This window comes from Crassostrea angulata, chromosome 10 (assembly GCF_025612915.1).
Source record: "Crassostrea angulata isolate pt1a10 chromosome 10, ASM2561291v2, whole genome shotgun sequence".
In the NCBI taxonomy this organism is placed as follows: Eukaryota; Metazoa; Mollusca; class Bivalvia; order Ostreida; family Ostreidae; genus Magallana; species Magallana angulata.
In genome coordinates, this window is record NC_069120.1 from 40808310 (window position 1) to 40836017 (window position 27708).

A 27708-nucleotide genomic window follows, 5' to 3' on the forward strand; every position below is an offset into this window, starting at 1 on the left:
GCGTGTAGGGCACAGTGACCATTAGAATAACGAAAATATGCAGTTATCTTCCTTGGTTTGTAAAGGGATAAATAGTTTCTATTCAGTTTTGCACGTCTGTTTCATACTCAAAGCTGAGAGTGGATGTCCTGGTCAAAATAGTTTTTATCCATTGTCTGCAGTTTTGTAATGCACACTTTTGCATTTATTTTCACCCTCATCAAAGTATACGAAGTAAAGGAAACATTTTGGATACGATTTATTTTATGACTGATGAAAGAATTACATAGAAATATACAAAAAATAAACAAACAGTAGAAATGTAAAATGCATACACGCGTAAAGAGGAGAGGTACTTCGATGACAGATCACAATAAATTTTGAGTTATTTTCTATGGCCAGAGTACATGTATCTATAAGTGATTTAAATAACGAAAGCTTGCGCGACACAGTGCATTCCTCGAGTCTTTGATAACCATCACTAAAGCGCCACTAATATAAAAGAATATGTGGCGCGAATGTCAATAAGCATTAAAACAATGAAATTAATGTCATCAAGTTTTTTCGTATTCATATAAGTGAGTAAAGAGATGCAAGCAGTAAGCTCAAACTAAACAGATATAGATTAAAATGTGGAGATATAAAAGACGAGGGACGACTGGAATAATGCCAAACAAAAAGCAACAGAAACTCGTAGAGAAGTAGGCATGACAAATGGTTATGACATCACATAAAATCGCGACCATTAGAAGTCTAGTATATCATGTAAATATAAGATTATCCAGTATGTAAATGAATGATTCCTTTAAAATATCTCCAATATTATCACAACTATATGCAGAAATGTCACAATTAGAATTAACAAGATAGAATAAAAGTTCTTAATGTATGATCTTGCGCATGCTCCACCTTCAGCTGATGCGCATCAATCACGTGGCCGATTACATCCGGTTGTATCTGCCAATGACCTGGTTACAGTTGGGGCAGTTGTGGGTCACATCCTTGCAGCCATCCACACAGAAAGGGATGAGGCAACAGCCCAAATCACACCTACAGCACAAAACAACACATATTTGAATTTATTTCAGAAAATATGGGAAAAACCCTTGCTCGATCACAATTAAGCTTAACTGTCTTCGATTTCCATAATCGTGAACTAACAAAACAATCTTAAAAACTGTGTGAAGGAAATAAATTTTCCATGTGAAAATGAAAAAAGTCTCAAAATCTCAAGACATCCAACAAGCTTAGCCTTTTACAGCAACAGATGAAGTGAAATCAGTTTATCCATACATGCAGTGGGGCTTGGGGTTGGGAGATGTTTATATGTATAGGTTTTTGATTAGAATACCAAATGTTGTTTAAAAGCAACAAGATGACATTATGAAACTAGAGGTAATGTGAGCAAGCTCACAAATGATACACCCCCACCCCGCTATGAAAATATAATAACTCAAGTACTGGTATTCATCTGTTGGAAAGTAAAGGATGCATCATTTTCTTTTAGTGACCTTTCACTTCCAAAAAATGGCCAAAGCTCATGATCAGGGCATAATAATAGGTCACAAGCAATCTTTGTGACAAAGAATCTGGTGGAATAAGCCGAGGCAAAAAACCACATAGGTCCATTAAAAAAAATAAAATTTTTTTTCCTAACAAATTTCACTTTTGTTACATTAATTTTATTAAACATATGTAATCATATACATTCAGTGCTGCCATAACCCACATAAAGTTACTTCACATTTAATTGTTATTAAGACAACAAAATAGTTATATGCTAATTTGGCAACAAAATGATATAGAAATCGGATGTTCAAATTATATTTTTTCATAGAGTGGGTCATCGTACCATTTTTTTAAAGAACGAATATTGATAACACATATTAACGTCTATCTTTTTCGATTTTCCAAAAAATGGTAAGAAAACCCACTCTATGGTAAAAAGTACGTTTTCTTCTTTTAATTTTTAAGATTGGTCTTTAAATGGCTAAGTCCAGTTGTTTGCGTAATACTGATAACAATACAATCAGCTATATTATACCCTCTAAACAAGCGAATCGGTGGTGTAGTGGTAAGCGAGGAGTTCTTTGAACAAATGTCAGTCACTGTAAAAGCGGGTGTTCGAATCGTACGCGTTTGGGGTTTTTTTGTTTATCTTTTTGTTTACATTGTTAAAATGTAATTTTCTTTTTATACTTAACAATATACATTGTTAAAATGTATTTTTCTTTTCTTTTCTTAATAATTAAAAATTTGCTAATAATAACTTAAAATTATTTGATATGCGTTTTCTACTACTTTTATAAAATATAAAATGTATGTTATTCTCTTTAAGATTGCACGATTTCATATTGTAAACAAACGGTTGTTGTGCATGCAAGAAACTATTAAATGGCAAGATAAAACGTTCCATCTCTGAATCCTTGAGAGTCTTGTTTACACAACAGGGACATACGCTGGACAAAAGCATGTAGTTGTGTTCAAAATGCAGAATACAAGCTAAGTCAAACGTACAGTGTGCGCCTAATGAAAATTCAACGATTAACTAGGCATGTATTTCACTTCCAATTGTATCGGCAGGAAAATCACATTACAAATGCGTGTTTTGTTGTGAAAGAAAAAGCGTAGTAGTTGTACCAGAAGACACATGGACCACTCGGACCAATGATCAACAGAAAGTTTGACCAGTGACGAAAATTAAGTCCCCTTGTTATACGTTAGTGGTTTGACTACCGCTGTCTTCCGTGTGGTATATATCATAGGCGTCGGAACCGGGGGGGGGGGGGGGGCGCTAACTTTTTTTTTGCAAATTTATACATTCGAAAGACCTTTTTTTGCTTGTCAATATTTTGTACAAGTCTAGCCCCCCCCCCCCCCCTTTCAATTTGATTCCGGCGCCACTCATTTTTTTATTTGGAAAAACTTGTTTTAAATACCTACAAAAGGTGTTACCTAAATTCCTCCTGTTTCCGAAGCGGAAAAAATCGACTACTAAAATGGTGGAATCGACTCCCCCATACTCTTTGTCGACTCCCCTGCGTTAAGGTACCTCACTACACCTACACTTATACTTTTTATGACACTACGTCACAAGATGGCGATTTAAATGTTTTGTTAAACTGTTTATATCGTTCAATTGTGTTGTATATCGTCGTAGCTCAGTGGATAAAGTATTGGGCTTCTGAACCGCAACTCATGAGTTCGAATCCGCCTGAGCTTTTGTTCATGTTAACTGAATTAAATTTTAGAAAATGTAATTTTTCATCCAAAATTACGCATTTTTTCTGCCTATTAGACTTAAATACTTCTTCTTCATTATGATATCTATCATAATCAAGTAATTTTCTACTGATTTGAGAAAATATTTCACGGTGTAGTGAGCCACCTTAAGGGTTGTATATGATGACTGAGGTAAATTAGTAAATAAAATATTTTTAGAAAGCAATCAACATTTTTGTATTTAAACTCTTTAAACGAGTACGTGATTGTCATTTCAAATTTGCCAGTTTAAAGTATATGTAAATACATGTACTTTAAAATTTAAGCACAGTTACGACTTTTTGGACATTTTCATTTGGAAAATACTGTCCACCGTTTAAATGCCCAGTTAACTCGTACGTTCATTACTTCTTATTAGAAGTATGAGAAGGTCGTGGGCATTTGCAACGGCTTATTCCCCCAGATTCTTTAAATTCATATCATTTCTATTACAAGATATAGCCTAGACATGAATAATGCTTTTTTTTAACAATTGCCTTGAACTTGCAAAACTGAACTTTGGTCAAGTTCATGACACACCCTCAGGCCATAATCAATCTTTGTGCAAAGTAAGAAATCTCAATGATTCTCCATAAAACATTTATTTTCTTTCCAGTGACCTTGGACTTGTCCAAATGACATTTGGTCAAAATCATGACACATCTTCAGGTCATAAACAATTTTTGTTAAGTAAGAACTTCCAATGTTTCTCCATATGAAAGATATGGACCAAATACAATTGCACGGACGTACGGACAATGTGATTCTTATATATCCTCCAAATTTTGTTTGCGGGGGTATAATAATATTTGCAAGTATGTTTTGCAACTGCTGCTTAAAATTTATAACTTGGTTTAATAGCGTTTTTTTTTAATCTGTAATACTTTTCATCATGGGGTGGATCAAAATTTGGCCTCATAATGTGCACGAATTACGATTGTACTAGGTAATTTCTACAGCATGAATTAACACTACAATCGCAAGGTTTATTAAAACGAACGAAGATTGGGATATGAAATAGCGCAAATGTCCATTTGGTTCAGTCATATAATACATTTTTTTATTTTTTCCAATAATACATGTTAATCTATTTGATAATTTTATAATACAAGTTAGCATCACAGTAACCACTGCATGTTGTGTTCGTTGCAATCGGTTCCATTAGACTTTATTTAGACTATGACAAAAACATGGAGCAAAGACCTGCTCTAGAAAAGAAAAGGCAGTTAATTTTTAAAAACGATACTTTTTGGAGGGTTTGATATGCATATGCCAGTTTTAAACAACATAAGTTTTAAACATATTTAAGGATTACAGTTGTTGTTATGGTAAATATACATAGTTTTGAATGGTGTTTTAAGGATATCAGACTTCTTGATATTTCAATTTACAGTATCTTATCCGTCCTCCAATAGGCATTTTACAAACATTGTCCACCCATCTATTTTTACAAGATCAAAATATGACAATTAACATAGTTGGACTTTTTGGTACGCAATTGAGTCCACTTAACCAAAACACAATTTACGAATTTTTCATCAATGTTCATTACATACGACCTACTACATCAACAAATAATCTTCAAATATTACAATGAATAGCCCCCCCCCCCCCCTTTCTCCTTTCAAGCATTGAATGCTTATTTTTGGATGTCCTCGGTCCTATGATACACCAATTCGGTGCAGACAAATTGAATACCGCGCGTTAGCGACCGACGACATTCAAAAATAACATTCAACGCTTATATTTATACTGATGTCTATTTGTATGAAATATATGTGTATCGTCGCTGTAAAGCCATTATAATATACGCTCTTAATCAGAGATATGAAACATACAAATGCATGGAACAGCCATATTAACATCTTATTTAATACGTTTCCGCGGCTAAAAAATATCGTGCCAGAAATTTTGTAAAGAAAAATCTTTTTAATTGAGGAGTAGATATAATTCAATGATTATTTTTCAAAAGTACATATCAAATTGGTTATGAAAAGTTGAACGTTTCTTTAATCTTACATAAATAAATATACTCGAAACACGTGGTGACGTTTATATTTGTGCTCATGACGCATGAATTAGCAAAGTGTATTCATAAAAAATTGAACGTCGCAGGTTTCAAAAGCAAACATAAGGGGAAATATACACTGAATGTAAATATTTCACTATGAAAATTTTATCAGACCTTTAATAGAACTATTATTAGATAATTAACTTGATCAGCTAAGGTTTTCTTGGAGTCTCTTCAATCTTAAGATTCAGTAAAACAAAAGAAACATTTTAAGTCGATACTAAAGGGTTTATTTGAGAAATGACTTTAAATACAGAGAATATATCCTAGTGTACTAATCAATTGTCTTGTTTAAACAAATAAAACATTATAAAAAATCATAAATTTAAACATATAAAAAGTTTTCCTCTTTTTTTTTTTTAGAAAAGCAAAGCGTTTACCAGTGTTATCATATATCAATTAAACTAGTGCACATGTGTTTTATATGTGTGTAAGCAAATAAATCGGGCATTTCTCTCAAAAATAAAATACATCACAGCAAAATTCATTGCACCTCCAACATTAAAACTAATGCCCAATTTCACAATCTTTACAAAACGTGCATTTTAACCACAACACTTACAGATTTAAAATACAATCTAACAGATTCAGATGGTGATTTATGTACAAAGTTACTTTTTTATTTTTAATCAAATCAAATATGAAAAATGATTTTAGAACGGTAAAAGAAATTATTTAAAATCCAATATTTAAAATCAATTTACTTTGAGATTTAAAAGAATTTGCTTTTAGATGTACACCACTTGATGAAAGATGAGCAGAGATTCTTAAAGGCAAGTAGTTAGAATATTACAATAAAAAATGCACAACAAAGGACAATTATGTATACTACAATTTAACAATTAAGGGTATTACAAAAATGTAATTTAATGTACATGATGAGATATTCAATAATGTTGATAAAAAATCAGTTTGGTTATCTTTCATAGCACATGTACCTACAGGTTAATCTCAACAGCTTCAAAAAAATCAAATTAGTTATCATTTGAAATTTAGAATCAAAGACCAATGGTGTTTATAAACAGTGCCACTGTTCATTTCTTGAACTGATCGTCCTCTAAACTGGTCCCCACTTCCTCTCTTTGGTCTACATTCTGTTGTAACGTCCGATGGTCTGGTGACAGTTGGCGCAAGAGTGGACCACATCCTTACAGCCGTCTACGCAGAACGGAATCAGACAGCACGGCCAGCATCTGTCGAAGAAAAAAATCAGATCATTTTCGTAATCTTGTACAAGTAGATTGAAAAAATAACATGAGATGCTGATACATACGAAATGTAATTTTTAAGGGAATAGCATATGAGCTAAACACATTAGTTTAGCTTTATGTCATGTAATCAAAACTATCACGCAACTGGATGCTTAGTCAAAGTGCTACCTTTGATGAATGAAGGTATTGAGAGTACTGAGAGCTGGGCCAGTTTGATGTGTATATCACATTTTTTAAAAACAAGGTTAAAAAACTATCTCTTGTAAACTAATAAAGTGATTGTTCTTATTAATGAAGGAGGCATTTACCTAGTTTTGATCTAGAGTTGGGCAATAAAATGACACATCTAATAACATTTAATGATTAAATGGATCAGTAGTTTGAATGAAAAATCATTTCGAAATCGAACATTATAGTACATTATGTCATACAAGGATATTATTCCTCTGGTTCTGTATGCATTATAACTAGGTTCAAAATGAAAATATTGGTGATTTTATTATGAAAATAAGCAAACTAACAGATACAAACTTTCATGGTAAAAATCTTAATTGTATTTTTTAACTAAAATTTTGGTTTAACGCCAAGTTTTACCGGTAGACACTACCCTTTGTACATTTTTACAAAATCCAAATAGATGTGTATTGTGTCCATATGGACGCCTATGAATGGTATATTTTTACTCTTGATTCTGTTTTTTTCATATTTCATTAAAAGTTGTGAATTTTTTATATAGCAGGACAATTTGACTCTTATCTTTTATGTTTACCGACCTAAATTATGATTTGATAAATTTTTAAATGTAGTTCTGCATTCGACACAATGTGAATCCAAACAAAAACATCTTTTGCTTTTTTAAATGATATATGCCCATCATAACAATGGGTAGAAATTATTGTTTTATTTCATTTTTCAAACAATTTAAGAGATAAAGCACAATGGTATTCTAAGAAGGGAGGACATTGGTTAGTCTTACACTAGAATGTTGGGGGTTTTTTTTGACAAGCTTGTACAGGACCTCTACAGTGTCCCCAAATTGAAATTTTAATGTAAATATTACCAACAAGCTTGCTAACTGCTTTCTAGTACTTTCTGAACATTGATTTACCATTAATTGATCTCGTGCACATAACTGTAAACAAGAACTTAAAGGGGCATGGTCACGATTTTGGTCATATTCTATTTTTCTGTTTTTATCATTTACAACGCTCTAGGAATGCATTTCTAATAATCAAATGAAATTTGAGAGTCAGTCGTTGAATTATAAGCAAGATACAGGGCTCACAATTATTTGTCACGTAAACAAGGGTCGTGCCCTGTTTTTGTTAACAAATGTCCAATTTACTAGTAAAATCTTTTTCAAGCTGATTTGTCTAACTATCTATTCATTTTAAGCATAAATAAACAGTTGTTAACGTGGAACACATTCACTGTAGGTCTAAAACTGACATTTTCATTTCAATGTTCAAAATGTAAACAAAAGCTTTGTTTACATAGCAAAGAATTTCAAGCTCAGTAACTCACATATAACTCAACGAATGACACCGAAACTCTGGTAGCATATTAAAAATGCCTTACTGAAGCATTGTAAATATTAAAATTGAAGAAAATTATTTTTGACCAAAATCGTGACCATGCCCCTTTAATTGCTTCTAACTGAATTTTTTAAATATGCTGTACCAGTATGTGCCTCTCACAATATATTCTTTAAAGTAAAATATTTAATTACTTATACAACTTTTAACATAGATTACTGGTTGCATTATAAGAATAAACGAATTTCAGGCTTGCAAAGTGTTGCATTCTTATCTATGTGTGCTTGTCCATTAATCTAAGTGCTAAATGAATTTGCGAACTTCTACCTCTTGTGAAATACATTTACATTACAGTACAGCACATTCAACATCGTATCATGGAGAAAGGAACTTATTTTCAGTAAATAACATCATTATAAGGGAACTTAAAAAGGACTGTGCCATGTTAAAGAAGGAGCCAGACACTGTCATGAGTAGAGAAAAATGTACACTGAGATCTGCTAAAACTTTGACTTAGAAAGCTGGTTCAAGGTGACTGCACAACCTTATTACCCAAGCATTCTACTGACCAGATAGGACAAGGGGAGAGACAATATTCCTTGGAGAAGGATTTTACACAAATAAATGCAATGACCTTCCCCTTAAATTTACCTCGTAACTTGTTTCACATGCTCACTTGTTAAAACATCTGTCAATATTTTCATATATAATACAAGAGGCCCATGGGCCACATCGCTCACCTGAGAAACAATAGATATGATAAAATCAGCTTCATGGAGTCATAATACAAACTATCTGGACAATGTACAATAATACATAATACATACTTTGTATCTACACTACCTGAGGATGCTTTCACACAAGTTTCAGCTTTCCTGGCTGATTAGTTTCTAAGAAGAAGATTTTTAAAGATTTTCTCTATATATTCATATGTAAAACTTCGACCCCCCATTGTGGCCCCACCCAACACCCGGGGGCCATGATTTTCACAGCTATGAATCTACACTACCTGAGGATGCTTCCACACAAGTGTCAGCTTTCCTGGCTGATTAATTTCTGAGAAGAAGATTTTTTTTAGATATACTCTATATATTCCTATGTTAAACTTCGACCCCCCATTGAGGCCCCACTCTACCCCCAGGGGTCATGATTTTCATAACTTTAAATCTACACTTCCTGAGGATGCTTCCACGCAAGTTTCAGCTTTGCTGGCTGATTAGTTTCTGAGAAGAAGATTTTCAAAGATTTTCTCTATATATTCATATGTAAAACTTCGACCCCCCATTGTGGCCCAACCCTACCCCGAGGGGTCATGATTTTCACAACTTTGAATCTACACTACCTGATGATGCTTTCACGCAAGTTTCAATTTTCCTAGCTAATTAGTTTCTGAGAAGAAGATTTTTAAAGATTTTCTCTATATATTCATATGTAAAACTTCGACCCCCCATTGTGGCCCCACCCTACACCCGGGGGCCATGATTTTCACAACTTTGAATCTACACTACCTGAGGATGCTTCCACGCAAGTTTCAACTTTCCTAGCTAATTAGTTTCTGAGAAGAAGATTTTTAAAGATTTTCTCTATATATTCATATGTAAAACTTCGACCCCCCATTGTGGCCCCACCCTACACCCGGGAGCCATGATTTCCACAACTTTGAATCTACACTACCTGAGGATGCTTCCACACAAGTGTCAGCTTTCCTGGCTGATTAATTTCTGAGAAGAAGATTTTTTTAGATATACTCTATATATTCCTATGTTAAACTTCGACCCCCCATTGTGGCCCCACCCTACCCCGGGGGCCATGATTTTCACAGCTATGAATCTACACTACCTGAGGATGCTTCCACACAAGTTTCAGCTTTGCCGGCTGATTAGTTTCTGAGAAGAAGATTTTTAAATATTTACTCTATATATTCCTATGTTGAACTTCGACAACCCATTGTGGCCCGACCCTACCCCCGGGGGCCATGATTTTCACAACTTTGAATTTACACTACCGGAGGATGCTTCCACACAAGTGTCAGATTTCCTGGCTGATTAGTTTCTGAGAAGAAGATTTTTAAAGATTTACTCTATATATTCTTATGTAAAACTTTGATCCCCCATTGTGGCCCCACCCTACACCCGGGGGCCATGATTTTCACAACTTTGAATCTACACTACCTGAGGATGCTTCCACACAAGTTTCAGCTTTGCCGGCTGTTTAGTTTCTGAGAAGAAGATTTTTAAAGATTTACTCTATATATTCCTATGTTAAACTTCGACACCCCATTGTGGCCCCACCCTACCCCTGGGGGCCATGACTTTCACAACTTTGAATCTACATTACCTGAGGATGCTTCAACACAAGTGTCAGCTTTCCTGGCTGATTAGTTTCTGAGAAGAAGATTTTTAAAGATTTACTCTATATATTCTTATGTAAAACTTTGATCCCCCATTGTGGCCCCACCCTACCCCCGGGGGCCATGATTTTCACAACTATGAATCTACACTACTACACTGCTTTAACACAAGTGTCAGCTTTCCTGGTCTTATGGTTCATGAGAAGAAGATTTTTGAAAATTTCTGGAAAATTTTCATAAATTCCTAATTATCTCCCTTTGCAAAAGGGCGTGGTCCTTAATTTTCACAACTTTAAATCCCGTTAGGCTAAGGATGCTTTGTGCCAAGTTTGGATGAAATTGGCCCAGTGGTTCTTGAGAAGATGTTGAAAATGTGAAAAGTTTACAGACAGACGGACAGACAGACGGACAGACAGACGGACGACAGACAAAATGTGATCAGAATAGCTCACTTGAGCTTTCAGCTCAGGTGAGCTAAAAAATGAGCAGGACTGAGTAATAAACAACTCATAGGTGCTGATTGTTTAATACAGGATTAAGAAAGATTATCCTTATCATTAGTCTGTTATTAGATTTTCATTCTAACTAATACACTAAACAAATCTTTTACCAGCATAGTGATGTTAGTATATGATGAATATTAGTAGATTAAGAATTAGAGATGATTGTAAATGGAGAAAATATTCAATACAAAGAAAATGAATGACCTTACCTAAGACTTTTGATGTTACTTCAGCGGCTACATCTTAACACCCGATTTTAAAATGCACGTTTACAAAATTTTGCATGCCCATTGGCTTCTAATTAGAGTTAAGCGTAATATATGCATGTTGTCATTGTAGCACCTTCACAACACAGAACATTGAGTACAGCATGGTTCATAAAACATTTCAAATCATGCAAATACTCTGCAACATCTACAACACTGAAAATTCTGAATAATCCATATGAAGGGAAGTACTACTGTATCCAGGGAAATATTCGGCCCATTTAATTTCCGCCCCTTTTGCTATCATCTTCAGTGAGCGAGTTAAAGACTAGGTGAATTCTAAGAATTTTTAAATAACTGTGTTAATTTGACAGAGAATATATTTTTAACTGTGATTGGGCAAATTCAAGATTCAAAAAACCTCAGGGCGAAAAAACCCTGTGTACAGTATTATACAAGTTATACACAATACAAGTTGCATGCACTATCTTAACGGGGCAAGGTAAGGAATTGAGCTTAAAATTTCTGTGAACTGAACAAGACAACTGGCATTAAAATTGGGCTCACAACATTGGGCATTTTTTCATCAATAATTGAGGGGGAAAAATGTCTCAGCTCAAATCATGACCATGCCTGTTTAAGTTCTGCATGCAGAATTCCTTCACATAGGAACTTTAATTTCACATAGTAAAACCAAGAGAAAGGGGGACTTTCAACAAGGATTAGGCAGGGAAGGATCAAGGGAAGTCTATAAATGAACCCATTCTTCAGACAATAACAAGTGAGGAGAACAAAGTCCATAAAACTTTGAGCTTTCATTGAAATACTATTGATTTCTTGCTCACATAAAACCGAAATGCTAAAACATATCTCCAATTATATCAGATTTCGTAAGCAATTTTCTGTTTTGCTTGAAAGCACTTTTTATATGCTCTTTTAGTAAGAATGGAACGTACAATTTCATTACCCCAAGTAAGAGTTTCAAGGATTATTCAATGAAAATGTCTCTCTCAGAAGAATGATTTCTCTACCGAAGAATACTCACTACTAAGGGTGCAACGATAAACGGTGAGACGGTATATCAGGGTAAAATATGCTACTGTTCAATGTCACGATAGTGTAGGCTATACCGCGGTTTGGTATTTCAATCGGAAAAATTTTGATCCGTCCAATTCGGTTTGAAAATTATATTTTCAAAATGGATTCCGATGTTTAAACTCGTGCTTCGCAATCAGTGATTTTTCCCAATTTGATCTGGGTTTTTTTCCCAATAAAAAATGTGTAAAATATTTACATTGTTTTTATTTACTTGATTTTTTCTCGTACGACTTATCTACAATTGAACGCAATGAATCTCCATCATTCAGACTCTTCCGTCAATATTGAAAATACAGGTGTTATATGATGCGTATGAAAGACCAAGACAACATGCATGGTTGAGGGGGAAAAGACCGAGTTATTCATTTAATCTGTCTGAAATCATGTTGCATAATGCAAAATATTATATTAAACGACTTTGCAAGAAGGACACAACTGGTCTGACGAAAATATCGAAATTTTTTGTTCAAATACAAGCACAGGTATAACTATTCAAAGCGTATACAAGGAGTTCTGTCTGAATATTGTCTTAAGAGACTGTTTTCCTCTGATATATCATCTTAACCTGTGCTTGTATTTGGAGTTACGATAAAATACATTTGTAACTAGACACGATCTCGTTGCGAGCAACGAGGAGGTCTTCCGTCCGATTTTTAGAAGAAAATATGACATCATCGGTTTTGATTTTCGACAACAAAACATGTTATGGAAAAAAGAGTGAAGTACTAAGGCTTTATTGTATCGCTGTTTATAAGTCTCTGACATAGCTTTTTAAAATATTTGCATTTCTTCCAATTAAGATAGAAAAGATTAAACTTGTTTACCTCTGGTCCCTAAAAACCTTAATTGGGTAACGCAAGAGAAAATCATTATATTGTTAGGATATATAAACGTATTATACCAAATCTAGCTTTATTAACCTTTCATAAAATGGCTCTCATTAAAGGGCTATAGATAGAAGATTTTAGAGCTCTTTGATCCCCTAATTTAAGGGGCTAGTCCCTTTTTCCTGATATCAAATGAAATGACATTTAATTCTAAACACATTTTGTCAACAAGTGTTTAGAAACTCGTTACCGTTCTGGAGATATATGAGAAAGAAGGTTTTAGGGGCCGATCCCTTATCTCCTTATAGGGGCCGTTTGACGAAATGTTGAAGGTTGCATACTGTTAAGAACATCATTTTGAACAACTTTTCTTCTGTACTGCATTTCATAATATTTTTCCTTTCTGAGATCTAGGTGATCAAAATTTTGGACTTTTAGCCCCTAAAAACCCCTAATTACAAAACACATGATAAAATCATTACATTGCTTGAATACATAAATGTAAGATAAACACATTTGCTTCTATAACCTTTCACAAAATATCTCTTGGTAAAGGACTACAAATTAAAGACTTTGGAGCCCGTTAGTCCCCTTATTTTAGGGACCAGCCCCTTTTCTTTGATATCAAATGAAAGGTCATTTAATTCTATACAAATTTTGTTCAACAAGTGTTTAGAAATTTGTTAACGTTCTAGAGATATATGAGAAAGAAGGTTTAAGGGGCCGATCCCTTATCTCCTTATAGGGGCCGTTTGACGAAATGTTGAAGGTTGCATACTGTTAAGAACATCATTTTGAACAACTTTTCTTCTGTACTGCATTTCATAATATTTTTCCTTTCTGAGATCTAGGTTATCAAAATTTTGGACTTTTAGCCCCTAAAAACCCCTAATTACAAAACACATGATAAAATCATTACATTGCTTGAATACATAAATGTAAGATAAACACATTTGCTTCTATAACCTTTCACAAAATATCTCTTGGTAAAGGACTACAAATTACAGACTTTGGAGCCCGTTAGTCCCCTTATTTTAGGGACCAGCCCCTTTTCTTTGATATCAAATGAAAGGTCATTTAATTCTAAACAAATTTTGTTCAACAAGTGTTTAGAAATTTGTTAACGTTCTAGAGATATATGAGAAAGAAGGTTTAAGGGGCCGATCCCTTAACTCCTTATAGGGGCCGTTTGACGAAATTTTGAAGGTCGCATATTATGAAGAACATAATTTTAAACAACTTTTCTTCTGTACTGCATTACAAAATATTTTTCCTTTCTGAGATATGGGTGATCAAAATTTTGGACTTTTGGCCCCTATAAACCCTTAATTACGTAACACATAATAAAATTATTACATTGCTTGGATATATAACTGTGAGATAAACATATTTGCTTCTATAACATTTCACAAAATATCTCTCAGTAAACGGCTACAGATGAAAGACTTTTGGGCCCTTTTGTCCCTTAATTTGAGAATCCAGCCCCTTTTTCTTGATATCAAATGAAAGGTCTTGTAAAAATTAATCTTTTTTGCATTACAAGTGTTAACAAAATATTTTTCAGAAAAGAGACAAACTAAGAAAACAAGTAAAAATTACGACGTTTTTTTAGTCTCAATTTTCGGGACCAGGCGAGCTTAAACGCCTTTTGAGCTTGACAAATATGAACGCCAAATAGCACATCTACAATCTCTTGTCTACAATCCCTGAAAGTTTGAACTCAATATCTTTTACCGTTTAGGAGGAGATCCCTGGACAAGCCGACCCTCCGAAAATCGTTAAAACGTCATTTTCTCAAGAACGGAAATGACGTCATCAAAATAAAAAAATGTATATTAAGTTCGGATTAATATCTACTAGATCTGAAAGTTTCACGAAAATCGGCTGAGCCATTTTCGAGAAATCGCCTGCACAAATTTTGTAAGAAAAAAAATAATAATAATAGGGAAAAAGAAACCAAACGAAAACAATAAGGTCTTCCGTTGGAAAACGGAAGACCTTAATAAAGGGAATTTCGCTTTTGTCAAATATTATCACCGAAAAAAAGAAATAGGCTCACTGAACAAAACACAGATGCATTAATGAGAATTTGTCACCGGAACAAAGAGTTATGCAGTGAAAATTTAGAGAAACTTGTAAACAACTTCAAAAGATTGAGAAAAAGAAAATTACAAAGTTAGAATTGTGTGTGATGAAAATTTGTTATTTTTATAGCAAATCTATTAAAAGGTTATACATTTCTTGTATAAATTGTATTTTACACTCAATAAGGTTTAAAAACAATATTATTAATTTTTCCCAAAATGGTGAAAATGTCGATGATTTTTCCCAAATGTAAAGGTCCAGGCCCCATTTGAAAAATGTAGAAAAATCACTGGCAATATTAAATTTTGCCCCCTGCTACAGTGCATCTCATAAATCCTCGGTATGGTAGCATTTTGGGATTTATAGGATAAATGAAATTGGTAAACAAAGTTCCCATATTGAGTGTTTCTACATGTAAGTACTATTTTGCAGACGTTTTCCTACAAACAAACAACATGCGTATTGCACCTCGTATAAAACGGCATTATCCATGCATTTGTCTGTTATTGCAAGAAATTAATGCCACATTCCGAGATGCGCAAAAATGCAATTAAATTTAAATGTCATCCTAGTCATTAAATATTTTGCTGTCAGAAAATTCATTACATCTATAAAAAGAGCATAAATAATTTAATTGTTGTCAGTGTTGAAATAACGATATTGATGTCAACATTAGATTTTTGCCTTGTGCAGATCATGCTGACATTCTGATATTTATACAGCTGATTAGGAAAAATATGTGGGAAAAAAAATGATATAACTAAAAGTTGGAGATTAAGCGATACCAAAGTATGCATCATTGTTTATTTGTTATGTTTAAAAGCACATCGAAAGTATCATGATATGTATCGTATCGTATTTTCTGTATCGTGATACGTATCGTATTGTGAGGCAAGTGTATGGTTGCACCCCTATTCACTACAACATATTTCTATTCACTACAAGATCTCTATATTCACTACATCATCTCTTAGCTTCAATCACTTATTTAGATTTACTTAATTCTTACCCAACAAAGCACAACACCAGGCAGATGATCCAAGCAAATGTCCCAGTCTCGTAAGAAGTGGCGGTGACAATCTCTGCTTGACAGTGGGGACATTTAGTGTGCACTGGGCTCTCTCGGAACTGTTGTACCATGGCTACAGTGGGCTGAGCCACTACTACTGTGGTCTGCCCATACTGTGCTGGTGCGGGCTGCCCATAGCCTACAAGAAGCAGAGGGGGTCATTCAGTGTTTCAATTTAAAAGACACCAGCATTCTTTGAAATGTCTATACTGTAAATCAATTTGAATTTACAACCATATTTTGCAGTTTAAAACTGACAAAAAACTATATATGATATTAGTCAAATTTGGCCCCCATAATTCGCAATTTTTAAAAGTGTTTCAGGTACATTAAATTGTTGTGTTATTTTTGAGAGGAGTTGATATAAATTATATGTTTGGCCGATTTATTTGATTTATTTACACTCACTGGCAGTATATGACTTCAGAAGTGACGCTATTTTTATAATTCAATCAAAATCAGTCAAAATTTGACATTTTTCTAATCCTTTTTTGACTGGGAAATATAGAGCGAGGATTTGAACAAGAACGAACTTTTTGTCACTTATAAGTCCTGAATAGATACATCTTTGGTAAAAATATTTTGGTTGTTCAAGCAATCGCTCAATGTTTTCTGAAAGAAAAACTGCTTCAAAACAAGCCGTTTTATGCTAAATATGCGAAAATGGCGGGAAAAGATAAACTTCATGATGTCATATTTTTAAACTGTGGGCAGTTAAATCAAAATGAAAGTTATAAAAAAATTTCAAATGTATACCTGTACCAAGAATACGAAGAATAACAGTAAAATGACGATGTTCATTTAAAGGGGCCATTTTAGGCCCAAACCGTATATAGTCCTTTGCAGAAACTAATTTCCATGATGAAGCATGTTTACTTATCATATGAAAAAATTATTCCTAATAAATATGGCATAAAAAGACTAAATTGCAGCCAGAAATTTCGTGTTAAGGTGGACCTTGATAGAGTTTTTCAAATCAGCAGAAAATTACCTGATCATAAAAGATACATAGCATGATGCACGAAAAATAAGTCAAATAGGCGAAAAAATACGCAATTTTGAATAAAATTAAGATTTTCAAAACTTAATTTAGTAAATATGATCAAGAGCCCCCAGCAGTTTCAAACTGATGATCTGCAGTTCACCAGTCTGATCAATACTTCAACCACAGAGCTATGATGATTAATATTCAAATTTTCAGTAACTTTTTAACGATACAAATACATATACAAGAAATTGAATTCTCCAGGGTGGGTAGGACTTACCAGACCTCCCTCCCCTTTCTAGATCCGCACATGCATATATGCAGAACTTAAAACAATATTTTTCTTTTGAGTTTATCTCTTTCAGTGCCATTATCCATGTGTCTGAATCAGCATGCATTCAGCAATCAACAGTTACCCAGCATGCTTGCAAATGAAGTTGTTGATTTCGAAATGACAAATTGCATCAATTTATGATGTTGACAAATTTTTCATTCAATTCCATATGCGCATTTGTGTACAGAAACCAGATTATTTAAAATACTAAAGGACTGTACAAGGTGTGATCTTCTCTCTGATCTGTATTCTGAATACATTAATGTTGAAGTGCATGTTTTCAATCAACTCATGTGTAACACAAAAAATCGTAAACAAGTAGTGTCAAAAAGTGTGAATTTTAGCTCGGTTACATTTTACCTCAAACATGATGTACATTTTTTTTTAACTATGGCAGCAAGTTTATCAAAGAATTTTCTACTAATCAGTATCAATTAATTTATTTCATCTTTACAATAAAAATTTCATCTAGATGGCTAAAGAAATAAAGAAAACTAGAGAGTTTCTAATTGTGAGAATAAAAATGACACATAGTCAGATCACTAGTCATTGAAACTCAAGAGAGCTAAGTACATGTATTATGAAGTTGCACGAATGCTTTCTTTATAAATCAGATTTATTTTTTTTCTAACAAAAAACTCATATATGGTACAAATACAAATTAGAAAGTGAATAATTTAACATCATTGTCAGTTGATACTTTGATTCAAAGCTGTGCTATATAGCCAATCCTATTAAACCAATAGAATAAGTACGAAAAATTGTATCAAATGTCATTAAAACCTAAATGCTGTTGCAAAATTCATGACAGTTAAAGAACCTTAGTTTATTCTGACAAAAACCTTCACACATGCAATCACTTAGATGTTAAGGAAAGGTTTTCTTGATTGAGTGTACATTTCTCTCATTTCATTCCATCTGTTAGTATTGCAGAGGTAAGACTGATTCACAATATCAAACTCTGGAGTAATTTCTACAGGTATGTCTCAAGAACTTTGTATCAATTTCATCTAAACAAGGTCATGTATATGTCTGAGTGTGTCTTTAAAAATTTCCTTAAGGTGGAATGCTACACCAAAATTTTATTTTATAGATCGTTAGAGTATTATTTCTGAAGCAAGATTGCATTGTTCAAAGAAGGATATATACCCTTAATTTTTTTATACAAATTTTTTTGTATTTTTCATGAAAAGGTAGAAAATCTGTAGTTAAAAAAAAAAAAAATTCCATAAAATAAAATTTTGGTGTAGCATTCCACTTAATTGATTTTTAAATTAAAATACTCCATCTATAGCCATTTAAATAACTGTCTATCATTAATCCAGCAAAACAAGTTGAAACTGATGCATAAAGTGTTGTGCTGGTGATATTTTTAGAGTCAGAATTTCAGCAAGCCAATGACTGAAAGTGAAATTATAGCATAAATTAACAGTCCCCATTGTTAAAATGGCTCTAGTTGTATATTTATCACATGTATTCTACATATGATGTTTCGAATAATATACATTTGTAAACATTATCCAACGAGGATCTAATGGTTAGATAATTCATGATACAAAGTCTTGCCTCCGACATATTGAACAGACATCTACAATCTGGTAGAGGGAAGTAACTCTTACCTGGGTACTGTCCATAAGCTGGTCAATATTGAAAGGTGTTAGAATTTTACACCAAATAGGAATACGTATCATAAGGTCATGCAAGTATTAGTGTTTTGTATTTTCAATAACAAAAATTTTCAAGTTTAAATGTTTATAATAATCTTTTCTTGTTAAATAAACTGATAACAAATGTCCATCTTTTTTTCTTGAAAAACTTTTCATTGTTAAACGTTGAATTTGAAACTACTTTTAGTTTGTAGAAAACGTTAAAATAAAATAAATAAGACATATCGTAATTTAACAAAGGAATAAATAGACATGGAATCACAAAGTCACAATCCATATACTATTTTCAGTTATCACTATCTACTTGTATTCCAGACTGTGTTTCTTCCTCTAGCATAGTTATGCAATATGAGAAAGTATACTTTATAATGAAACAGGCCTGAAACTCACTCCCATTTTACAGTTCCCTGCTATTCATAGGAAGTGCCAAAAGTTTTAAAATGTGCATGTTTCAAATAATGGTTATTCATTTTCATAATCACTTCATATTCCTTTCGTCTTAACACAAGTAATATGAACATACATTTTTCTGTGAAAATTTGACTATTTCTCCCCCATTCACCCATCCGACGACCCATCCATGAAATAAAGTAGAGAAAAACGGTGAGAGATTCAGACCTCTAAAAAGTTATGGTATATATACATGTACCAGTAATATAGGAGGTACAGAATATTTTGGGGTAACATAGATGAATTTGATTTTGAGGTTTTGAGAAAGAAACACATTCTTCAGTCTATACACATTCAAAGACACAAGGTGCACACACTACTACACATCCATTCCTATACCTGGTTGTCCATATGGCTGTTGAGGGTACCCTTTGTTAGAGAGAGAAAAATGTGATTTATATGTAAATCTAATAAGTCAAACATTTAAATGCCAGGAAGTAAAGTCACTTCTTGGCACGTACCCCCTTTTAAATCGATATACAAATTGCAAACAAATCTACCCCGGCCTTCAAACAAAATGTTAACATAAACATAAGGAAGTCAATAATCCCAAGCATTCTAACTATTCCCAAAATTATAACGTATATTAGTATTAGTACACAATAAATAAAAAAAAAAAACAGTATTTCATAATAATGATTAGAATAAAGCAGATTTTTACAACATTGTACTAATATTTTCCATTCTATGATTCATACAAAAGTTTACAAGTCTATCCAATAAATCAGTTATATTCCACCACCGCTTTAATAATCAACATTCCTGAATACATGCAGAGATCAAACTAAGACATACCTCCTGGCTGCCCATAGGGTTGGCCATATCCTGTAAAAGATAACAGTAAAACTTCAGAATAAAATGTTGCAATTTGAAGGACAGTCTACTGATATTAAACAGATCCAGTTTTAAACAAATGTAGATTCCCTGTTATAGCCATAATAACAAGAGGCCCAGGGGCCACATCGCTCACCTGAACAACAATTGCCTTACTTCTGATCAAATTAGCATTACAGTATCAAAATATCTTGACAACTAAGTACAGTAGATCTTGCTAAAAAAAATTGAAAATCTGCCAATTTTCATCCACCTCTTATTTTTTAGTAAAGCCCCTTTTGTTGTTGTACCTGTAAGAAGATTTTTCTCTATTCCTATAAACCCCCCCCCCCCCACTTCGTGGCCCCACTATTCTCTAGGGAATCATGGTTTCATCAAACTTAAATCTTCCTTTAATCTCAAAATCTGTGCTTTCACACTAAGTACTGAGTTTTGGACTGAAAACTTTCCCAGAATATTTTTAAGGATTGTAAAACTTGATCCCCCAATTGTGGCCTCACCCTAACCCCGGGGACCATGATTTGAACAAACTTGAGTCAACACTTCCTGAGGATGCTTCCATTTTAATTTGAGTTTTTCTGGCCTAATATTTTTTGAGAAGACATTTTTTAAAGATTTTCTCTATATATTCCTATGTAAAACTTGATCCCTCCAGTTGTGGCCCCACCCTACCCCCGGGGACCATGATTTGAACAAACTTGAATCTACCTTACCTGATGATGCCTCCACTCAAAGTTGAGTTTTCCTGGCCTAATAGTTTTTGAGAAGAAAATTTTAAAAGATTTTCTCTATATATTCCTATGTAAAACTTGATCCCCCAATTGTGGCCCCACCCTACCCCAGGGGACCATGATTTGAACAAACTTGAATCAACACTTCCTGAGGATGCTTCCATTTTAATTTGAGCTTTTCTGGCCAAATAGTTTTCAAAAGAAATTTTTTAAAAGATTTTCTCTATATATTCCTATGTAAAACTTGATCCCCCAATTGTGGCCCCACACTACCCCCGGGGACCATGATTTGAACAAACATGAATCTACACTTCCTGAGGATGCTTCCATTTTAATTTGAGCTTTTCTGGCCAAATAGTTTTTGAGAAGAAGATTTTTAAAGATTTTCCCTATATATTCTTATGTAAAACTTGATCCCCAATTGTGGCCCCACCCTACCCCCAGGGATCATTATTTGATTAAATTTGAATCAACACTTCCTGAGGATGCTTCCTTTTTAATTTGAGCTTTTCTGGCCAAATAGTTTTTGAGAAGAAGATTTTTAAAGATTTTCTCTATATATTCCTATGTAAAACTTGATCCCCCCAATTGTGGTCCCACCTTACCCCCAGGGACCATGATTTGAACAAACTTGAATCTACATTACATGAGGATGCTTCAACTCAAATTTGAGCTTTTCTGGCCAAATAGTTTTTGAGAAGAAAATTTTTAAAGATTTTCTCTATATATTCCTATGTAAAACTTGATCCCCCCAATTGTGGTCCCACCCTACCCCCGGGGACCATGATTTGAACAAACTTGAATCAACACTTCCTGAGGATGCTTCAACTCAAATTTGAGCTTTTCTGACCAAATAGTTTTTGAGAAGAAGATTTTTAAAGATTTTCTCTATATATTCCTATGTAAAACTTGATCCCCCAATTATGGCCCCACCCTACCCCCGGGGACCATGATTTGAACAAACTTGAATCAACACTTCCTGAGGATGCTTCAACTCAAATTTGAGCTTTTCTGGCCAAATAGTTTTTGAGAAGACATTTTTTAAAGATTTTCTCTATATATTCCTATGTAAAACTTGATCCCTCCAGTTGTGGCCCCACCCTACCCCCGGGGACCATGATTTGAACAAACTTGAATCTACCTTACCTGATGATGCCTCCACTCAAAGTTGAGTTTTCCTGGCCTAATAGTTTTTGAGAAGAAAATTTTAAAAGATTTTCTCTATATATTCCTATGTAAAACTTGATCCCCCAATTGTGGCCCCACCCTACCCCCGGGGACCATGATTTGAACAAACTTGAATCAACACTTCCTGAGGATGCTTCCTTTTCAATTTGAGCTTTTCTGACCAAATTGTTTTTGAGAAGAAAATTTTTAAAGATTTTCTCTATATATTCCTATGTAAAACTTGATCCCCCAATTGTGGCCCCACCCTACCCCCGGGGACCATGATTTGAACAAACTTGAATCTACACTTCCTGAGGATGCTTCCATTTTAATTTGAATCTTTCTGGCCTGATAGTTTTTGAGAAGAAAATTTTTAAAGATTTTCTCTATATATTCCTATGTAAAACTTGATCCCCAATTGTGGCCCCATCCTACCCCCGGGGACCATGATTTGAACAAACTTGATTCTACACTACCTGATGATGCCTCCACACAAGTTTAAGCTTTCCTGGCCTAATAGTTTTTGAGAAGAAGATTTTTGAAAAATACCAACAAATTTTCAATAATTCTCAATTATCTCCCCTTTAAAAAAGGCGTGGCCCTTCATTTGAACAAACTTGAATCCCCTTCACCTAGTGGTGCTTTGTGCCAAATTTGGTTGAAATCTGCCCAGTGGTTCTTGAGAAGAAGATGAAAATGTGAAAAGTTTACGACGACGACGAGGACGACAACGACGACAGACAACGGACAAATTGTGATCAGAAAAGCTCACTTGAGCCTTTGGCTCAGGTGAGCTAAAAAGCTCGCATTTACAACACACTATTTGTACATCTATTTCAATGACAATGTCAATGGCAATCTTCTAAAACTTTGCAAACCTTGTTCAGATGTGATGTCTTAAATTATAATGACTGCATGTATTTGATTATTTGTTTCTCCTGTGCTCAAATTTTACAACTGTGTCGGAAACAAAAACATAAAAAAAAAATACCAAAAGATCTGTAAGAGTAAGTGTTTTTGTTGGCTGCCTTTTTATTTACCTTGCATTGGAGGCTGGCCACCAGGAGGGGGGTACTGTGGCTCTGAAAGCATGGAATTAAAAAAATATATTTACATTTTCAGACTTTGTCAGGAATTAAACTACAGATCAGAATCGATCCATTTCTCCCATAAATCTATGATAATTATTTGTGCATTGTGCGAGTTTGCCATATATAATGGAATCTAATAATGAATACCATGTTTTGGGCACTGGTGGTGTTTGCTTGATTAGGCAAATTGAAAGTATGAAACATCAATATTTTATAAAGAAGATAATGGAAATATTTATCTGTTAAAATGAATAACTGTCAAATTTTTAGGGTTATGACAGTAATCATAGCCCAAAAACTAGACATGCATTTATTCCTCAAATAACATCTTTAGCGATAAAAACATATCATTGTAATAGCGCTTTAGTTCGATTTTGTGATCAATATTCTAACAATTACAAAGTAGAGTCAATACTGAAAATTAAATACCAGTTCTCACATATCTGAAGCCAAAACCAATATGACATGAAACAATTACAGGTAAATATTAACTTTCTAAAAATGTAACACAGGTGTTACCAACTGACATATTCGATCGCAGCTTCTCTGGCCTTTCTGACAAGCTGAAAGCAACTTTGAATGTATCCATGACAACTTCCCTTTTTTTTTTTTTAATAAAACTACAGGACAAAATTACATTGTACAAAATTACAGGATAATGTTTTATCTGTTGAAATCTGAGTTAATTAAACTTCATTAAATAATACATGTACATGATATATCAACACAAAACATCTGATCACAGATTAAAGATTAAAGGCTGTCTAGACAATAATTAAACTAATAGAAGCAGCTCCATTTTGTATCAAAATTTGACATTTGGTGATGTCAATACATCCAAAGTATTTATCAGTGCTCTGCCAAAAAGGCCCTAAAAAGGTGCGATTGTGACACAATGGTAAATTGTTTTCAAGTGCTGCAAATTAATTTTCCATCATTCTGCTACAGCACACAATCTCTGAGCAAGAATAGGGACTGCATTCATTTTATTTACAGAATGTTAATCCTTCCAAAGGCCTCTTGCTTACACCATTTTTTTTTATTTTATTCATCAAGAATAATCCCCCTTACTCTATAAATAGACTAACTTTGTGGGTCAGTAAAAATTAAACTGATACATTACCTGGTCCCTTCGTCTGGTTTCCAGGATATGGTGGGGGAGCGTCCGACATGATGTGTCTGTAAATATTAGAATCATTTAAGGGCATCAGATATGCTCTATCATTTAACATGTTAAAATTTATAGAATTTACATGACAAATAGATAATGCCATGTTGTGATTTTTATATCATATACTTACAGATGAAATCAAGGAAACAATATAAAATAGCTTGTGATGAATAATTATTATCAACAAATGATTATTGGAAATGGACAAAACTGAATATTGATATAAAAAAGGTTAATTAATATACCGGTACATATATTACATGGCTTCGAGGGCGAAATACCAGAATATTTGTCCCGAGGTGACAGGAAAGCCCAGGAGTATTATGTTGCCCAATGCCGAAGGCAGAGGACGACATAACACTCTAAGGCTTTCCAGTCACCGAGGGACAAATATTCTGTGTTGTCGCCAGAGAAGGCATGTAATATATGTTAAATAACATTATTAAAAATAAAAATCTATTCAAGAATATATTTACCTCATTAAAGGTGTATTTTAATTATTGATGCATCTTCATATCTTACAAATTTTCTTGTAAAATGTCAATCGATGCATTCAAAAAGATGATAATTTTTCAAATTAAACAATTAAAGTAAGTTCTCTGAATAGAAGACACTGTAATGACATTTTTATTTTCGAGGAACTGTTTACATTTGCTTAGCTAAATTTCAAACCCGGCATAATTAATATATGCAGAATTTTTGGGTGATGTAACAGTTTCGAGAGGGCAATATAACCATTTCCTGTGAAATATAACTTTTTTCCAGGAGGGCAATATAACTATTTCCAGTATGAATCAGCAATTTTCAGGGCATAGTAATAAAATTATCTCGTTTGTGACATAATGAAAAAACATTCAAAAATGTTATATAATAAATTATATTACTACACTATATAGCCTAATAGGTTATTATTACAAGGATAGGCAAATCTTCAGACTATATTGCGCAGGGTGGAAAAGAATATATTTTATAATACACATATAAACACCAATTTTTGGATCTTTATACATATACTGAAGGACTTGCATTATAAAACAGTTGTGTTAACATAAGTGTTGTCAAAACAAAATTAAGTACAAATGATAAATATGAATACATTCAATCAAATAGATTCAAATGACTGAGAAAAAATGAAATAAGTAATTTTATCTGAAACCAAAAGTTGTTTATTGCTTAAGAGTCTATCTACAGTAAAACTCGGTTATAGCGAAGTCCTAAGGACCAATAGATTTGCTTCATTATAACTGTAATTCTTTATATCCGTATAACGAATTCGTAATAATAACGATAGCGAATTCACTACAGCACATACATGTTTTCTTTTACCAGACTATGATTTTTGCTAATTGTGGCTTAAACTAAAAATACATTACTTTGATACCTTTAATAATTGGTGTGAATTTAAAAAAAAAAACATATGAAAATGAATTTTATCAAACTATAATGTTAAATAGTAATACTAACTTTTTAAACTGTAAAGAAATTCGTTATAAAAGTGTTAAACTTCGTTATTATTCTCCACTACGGAACTCAATATCAGTTCTCTATATCCATAAATTCGTTATATCCAATTACGTTATATCCGTAAAATTTTGCAAAGGTTTAAGAATTTTACAGACGACTCAAAAAGACTTCGCTATGTCCAATATTTCGTTATATTCGTGTTCGTACTAAACGAGTTTTACTGTATTAAAATCTTAAGGTGTGTAGGGTTTAAAATCAAAAATACAAATAACAGGTAAATGTAGAATCTTTTATACCTGTCAGTGTAAAAGGACATTAAAGAAATTAATTCATTTAATAAGGATATTCAACGTTTAAAAAATTATCAAATATTCACTGAAATGGTGTTTACCAGAAAATAAACAATGCAATGCGCCATGTTCATAATCATTCATAAATCGAATTTACACTTTCAACTTGGTATCTGCTTTTGTCATCCTTCAAACAAATTGGAGAACAAAAGTTAATCTTGGGATTTAAGGGTTTAAATATCACTTTCTGCTGTCTTTGTTACTTGATAACTATTACCACTATTATGAAATTGCCGAATTGGAATTCCCACTTTTCTTATTTAAACTGTTGACAGGGCATGGCAGTACGTTCCATGTACTCAGATCAAATAATGATTTCTCAGCAATTGATGACGATTATATTACTAATGAAAAATACAAGCTGAAATAGTTTTCGATGAATTACCTTCAAACACTGGTGAAAATTCACGGCAAATATAAGAAGTGTTTATCTCTTGTCCGAGACTTCAGATCAATTACCAACTTCCGCTTTGGGTCGTGCGCAAATTTTTTGACGTCATCAAAAGGTGCGGATCATGCTTCATTGGTTTTCCGAGGCATCGATGTGTAACATTCTTTGTAAAAAGAACACATCAGTATAATGTAGAAGATCATTTCGTAGCATTTTATTTTCTACATGTACATCAGGTGAAAGAGAGAATATAGATCAAACATTTTTTTAAAGTTGTTTTTCACGACCACTAATTACATTTTAAGGACGTTGGATCCTGCAATTAAAGGTCTTAAAGTTTTTTTCTCAAGTATTTTTTAAAAATCTACAAACATAGCTTAATCAAAATCCAAAACAAAATTTTGGGGTCTATATGCTTCATTTAGCGCTACGGTGTATTTAAAAAGACCTTTCTGCACTGAAAGTGCAGATTGCACATAAATCGCTTTTCCCTTTAGTCTATATTTTATTATCGGAATGAACCATAGCATCAGATACAAATTTATACCATTTAAAATTAATAAAATTAAAATTATCATAAAGAAAAATGTTACAATTTCTTCACCTAATTGATATTTGACCTTTTTGCACTGATAAAACGCTATTTTTATCCATTACCAATTTAACATGTAATGAAATTATTTAAAAGTCTCAAAATTTTCCTCAAATTATGATAAACTTGTCAGAAAAAGCTTAAAATTTCAAAAAATAAAACAAAAAGTATGGATCTATTATGTAAAATTTGAGATATGGCATGAAATAAGCTGATTTTAGGCTAAAATTGAAATTCATTTTTCCTTGACTTTTATGAATTTTAAGTTAAATTTGCCAATATATGT

The 27708-nt window shown here is 33.2% G+C and overlaps 1 protein-coding gene across 4 annotated transcripts; it reads right to left on the reverse strand.

The window, feature by feature from the left end:
- Window positions 1–221: 221 nt before the first annotated feature.
- LOC128164982 (LITAF domain-containing protein-like) lies at window positions 222–26974 on the reverse strand. 4 transcript variants are annotated; one of them, XM_052829114.1, is made up of 8 exons: window positions 26825–26974; window positions 24578–24633; window positions 23404–23445; window positions 20427–20456; window positions 19971–20000; window positions 19134–19151; window positions 16136–16334; window positions 222–1029 (listed from the first exon to the last, which is right to left on the reverse strand). In XM_052829114.1, exons 2-8 carry the CDS (start codon window positions 24624–24626, stop codon window positions 921–923), a joined length of 477 nt encoding a protein of 158 aa, XP_052685074.1. In that variant the 5' UTR covers window positions 24627–24633; window positions 26825–26974; the 3' UTR covers window positions 222–920. The 4 variants fall into 4 exon arrangements, with proteins under 4 accessions (XP_052685074.1, XP_052685076.1, XP_052685077.1 ...); XM_052829115.1 differs by lacking the exon at window positions 222–1029 and adding an exon at window positions 5519–6504 and having other exon boundaries at window positions 26825–26973; XM_052829116.1 differs by lacking the exon at window positions 19134–19151 and having other exon boundaries at window positions 26825–26972.
- Window positions 26975–27708: the final 734 nt, after the last annotated feature.

Excerpts from the sequence above, each read along its gene's own strand:
- LOC128164982 (XM_052829114.1), bottom strand. The coding sequence starts at position 24,626 with ATGTCGGACGCTCCCCCACCATATCCTGGAAACCAGACGAAGGGACCA. Across the intron at positions 23,446-24,577 it reads AAACCAGACGAAGGGACCAG|AGCCACAGTACCCCCCTCCT; the intron begins GTAATGTATCAG and ends CCATGCTTTCAG. Across the intron at positions 20,457-23,403 it reads TGGCCAGCCTCCAATGCAAG|GATATGGCCAACCCTATGGG; the intron begins GTAAATAAAAAG and ends TATCTTTTACAG.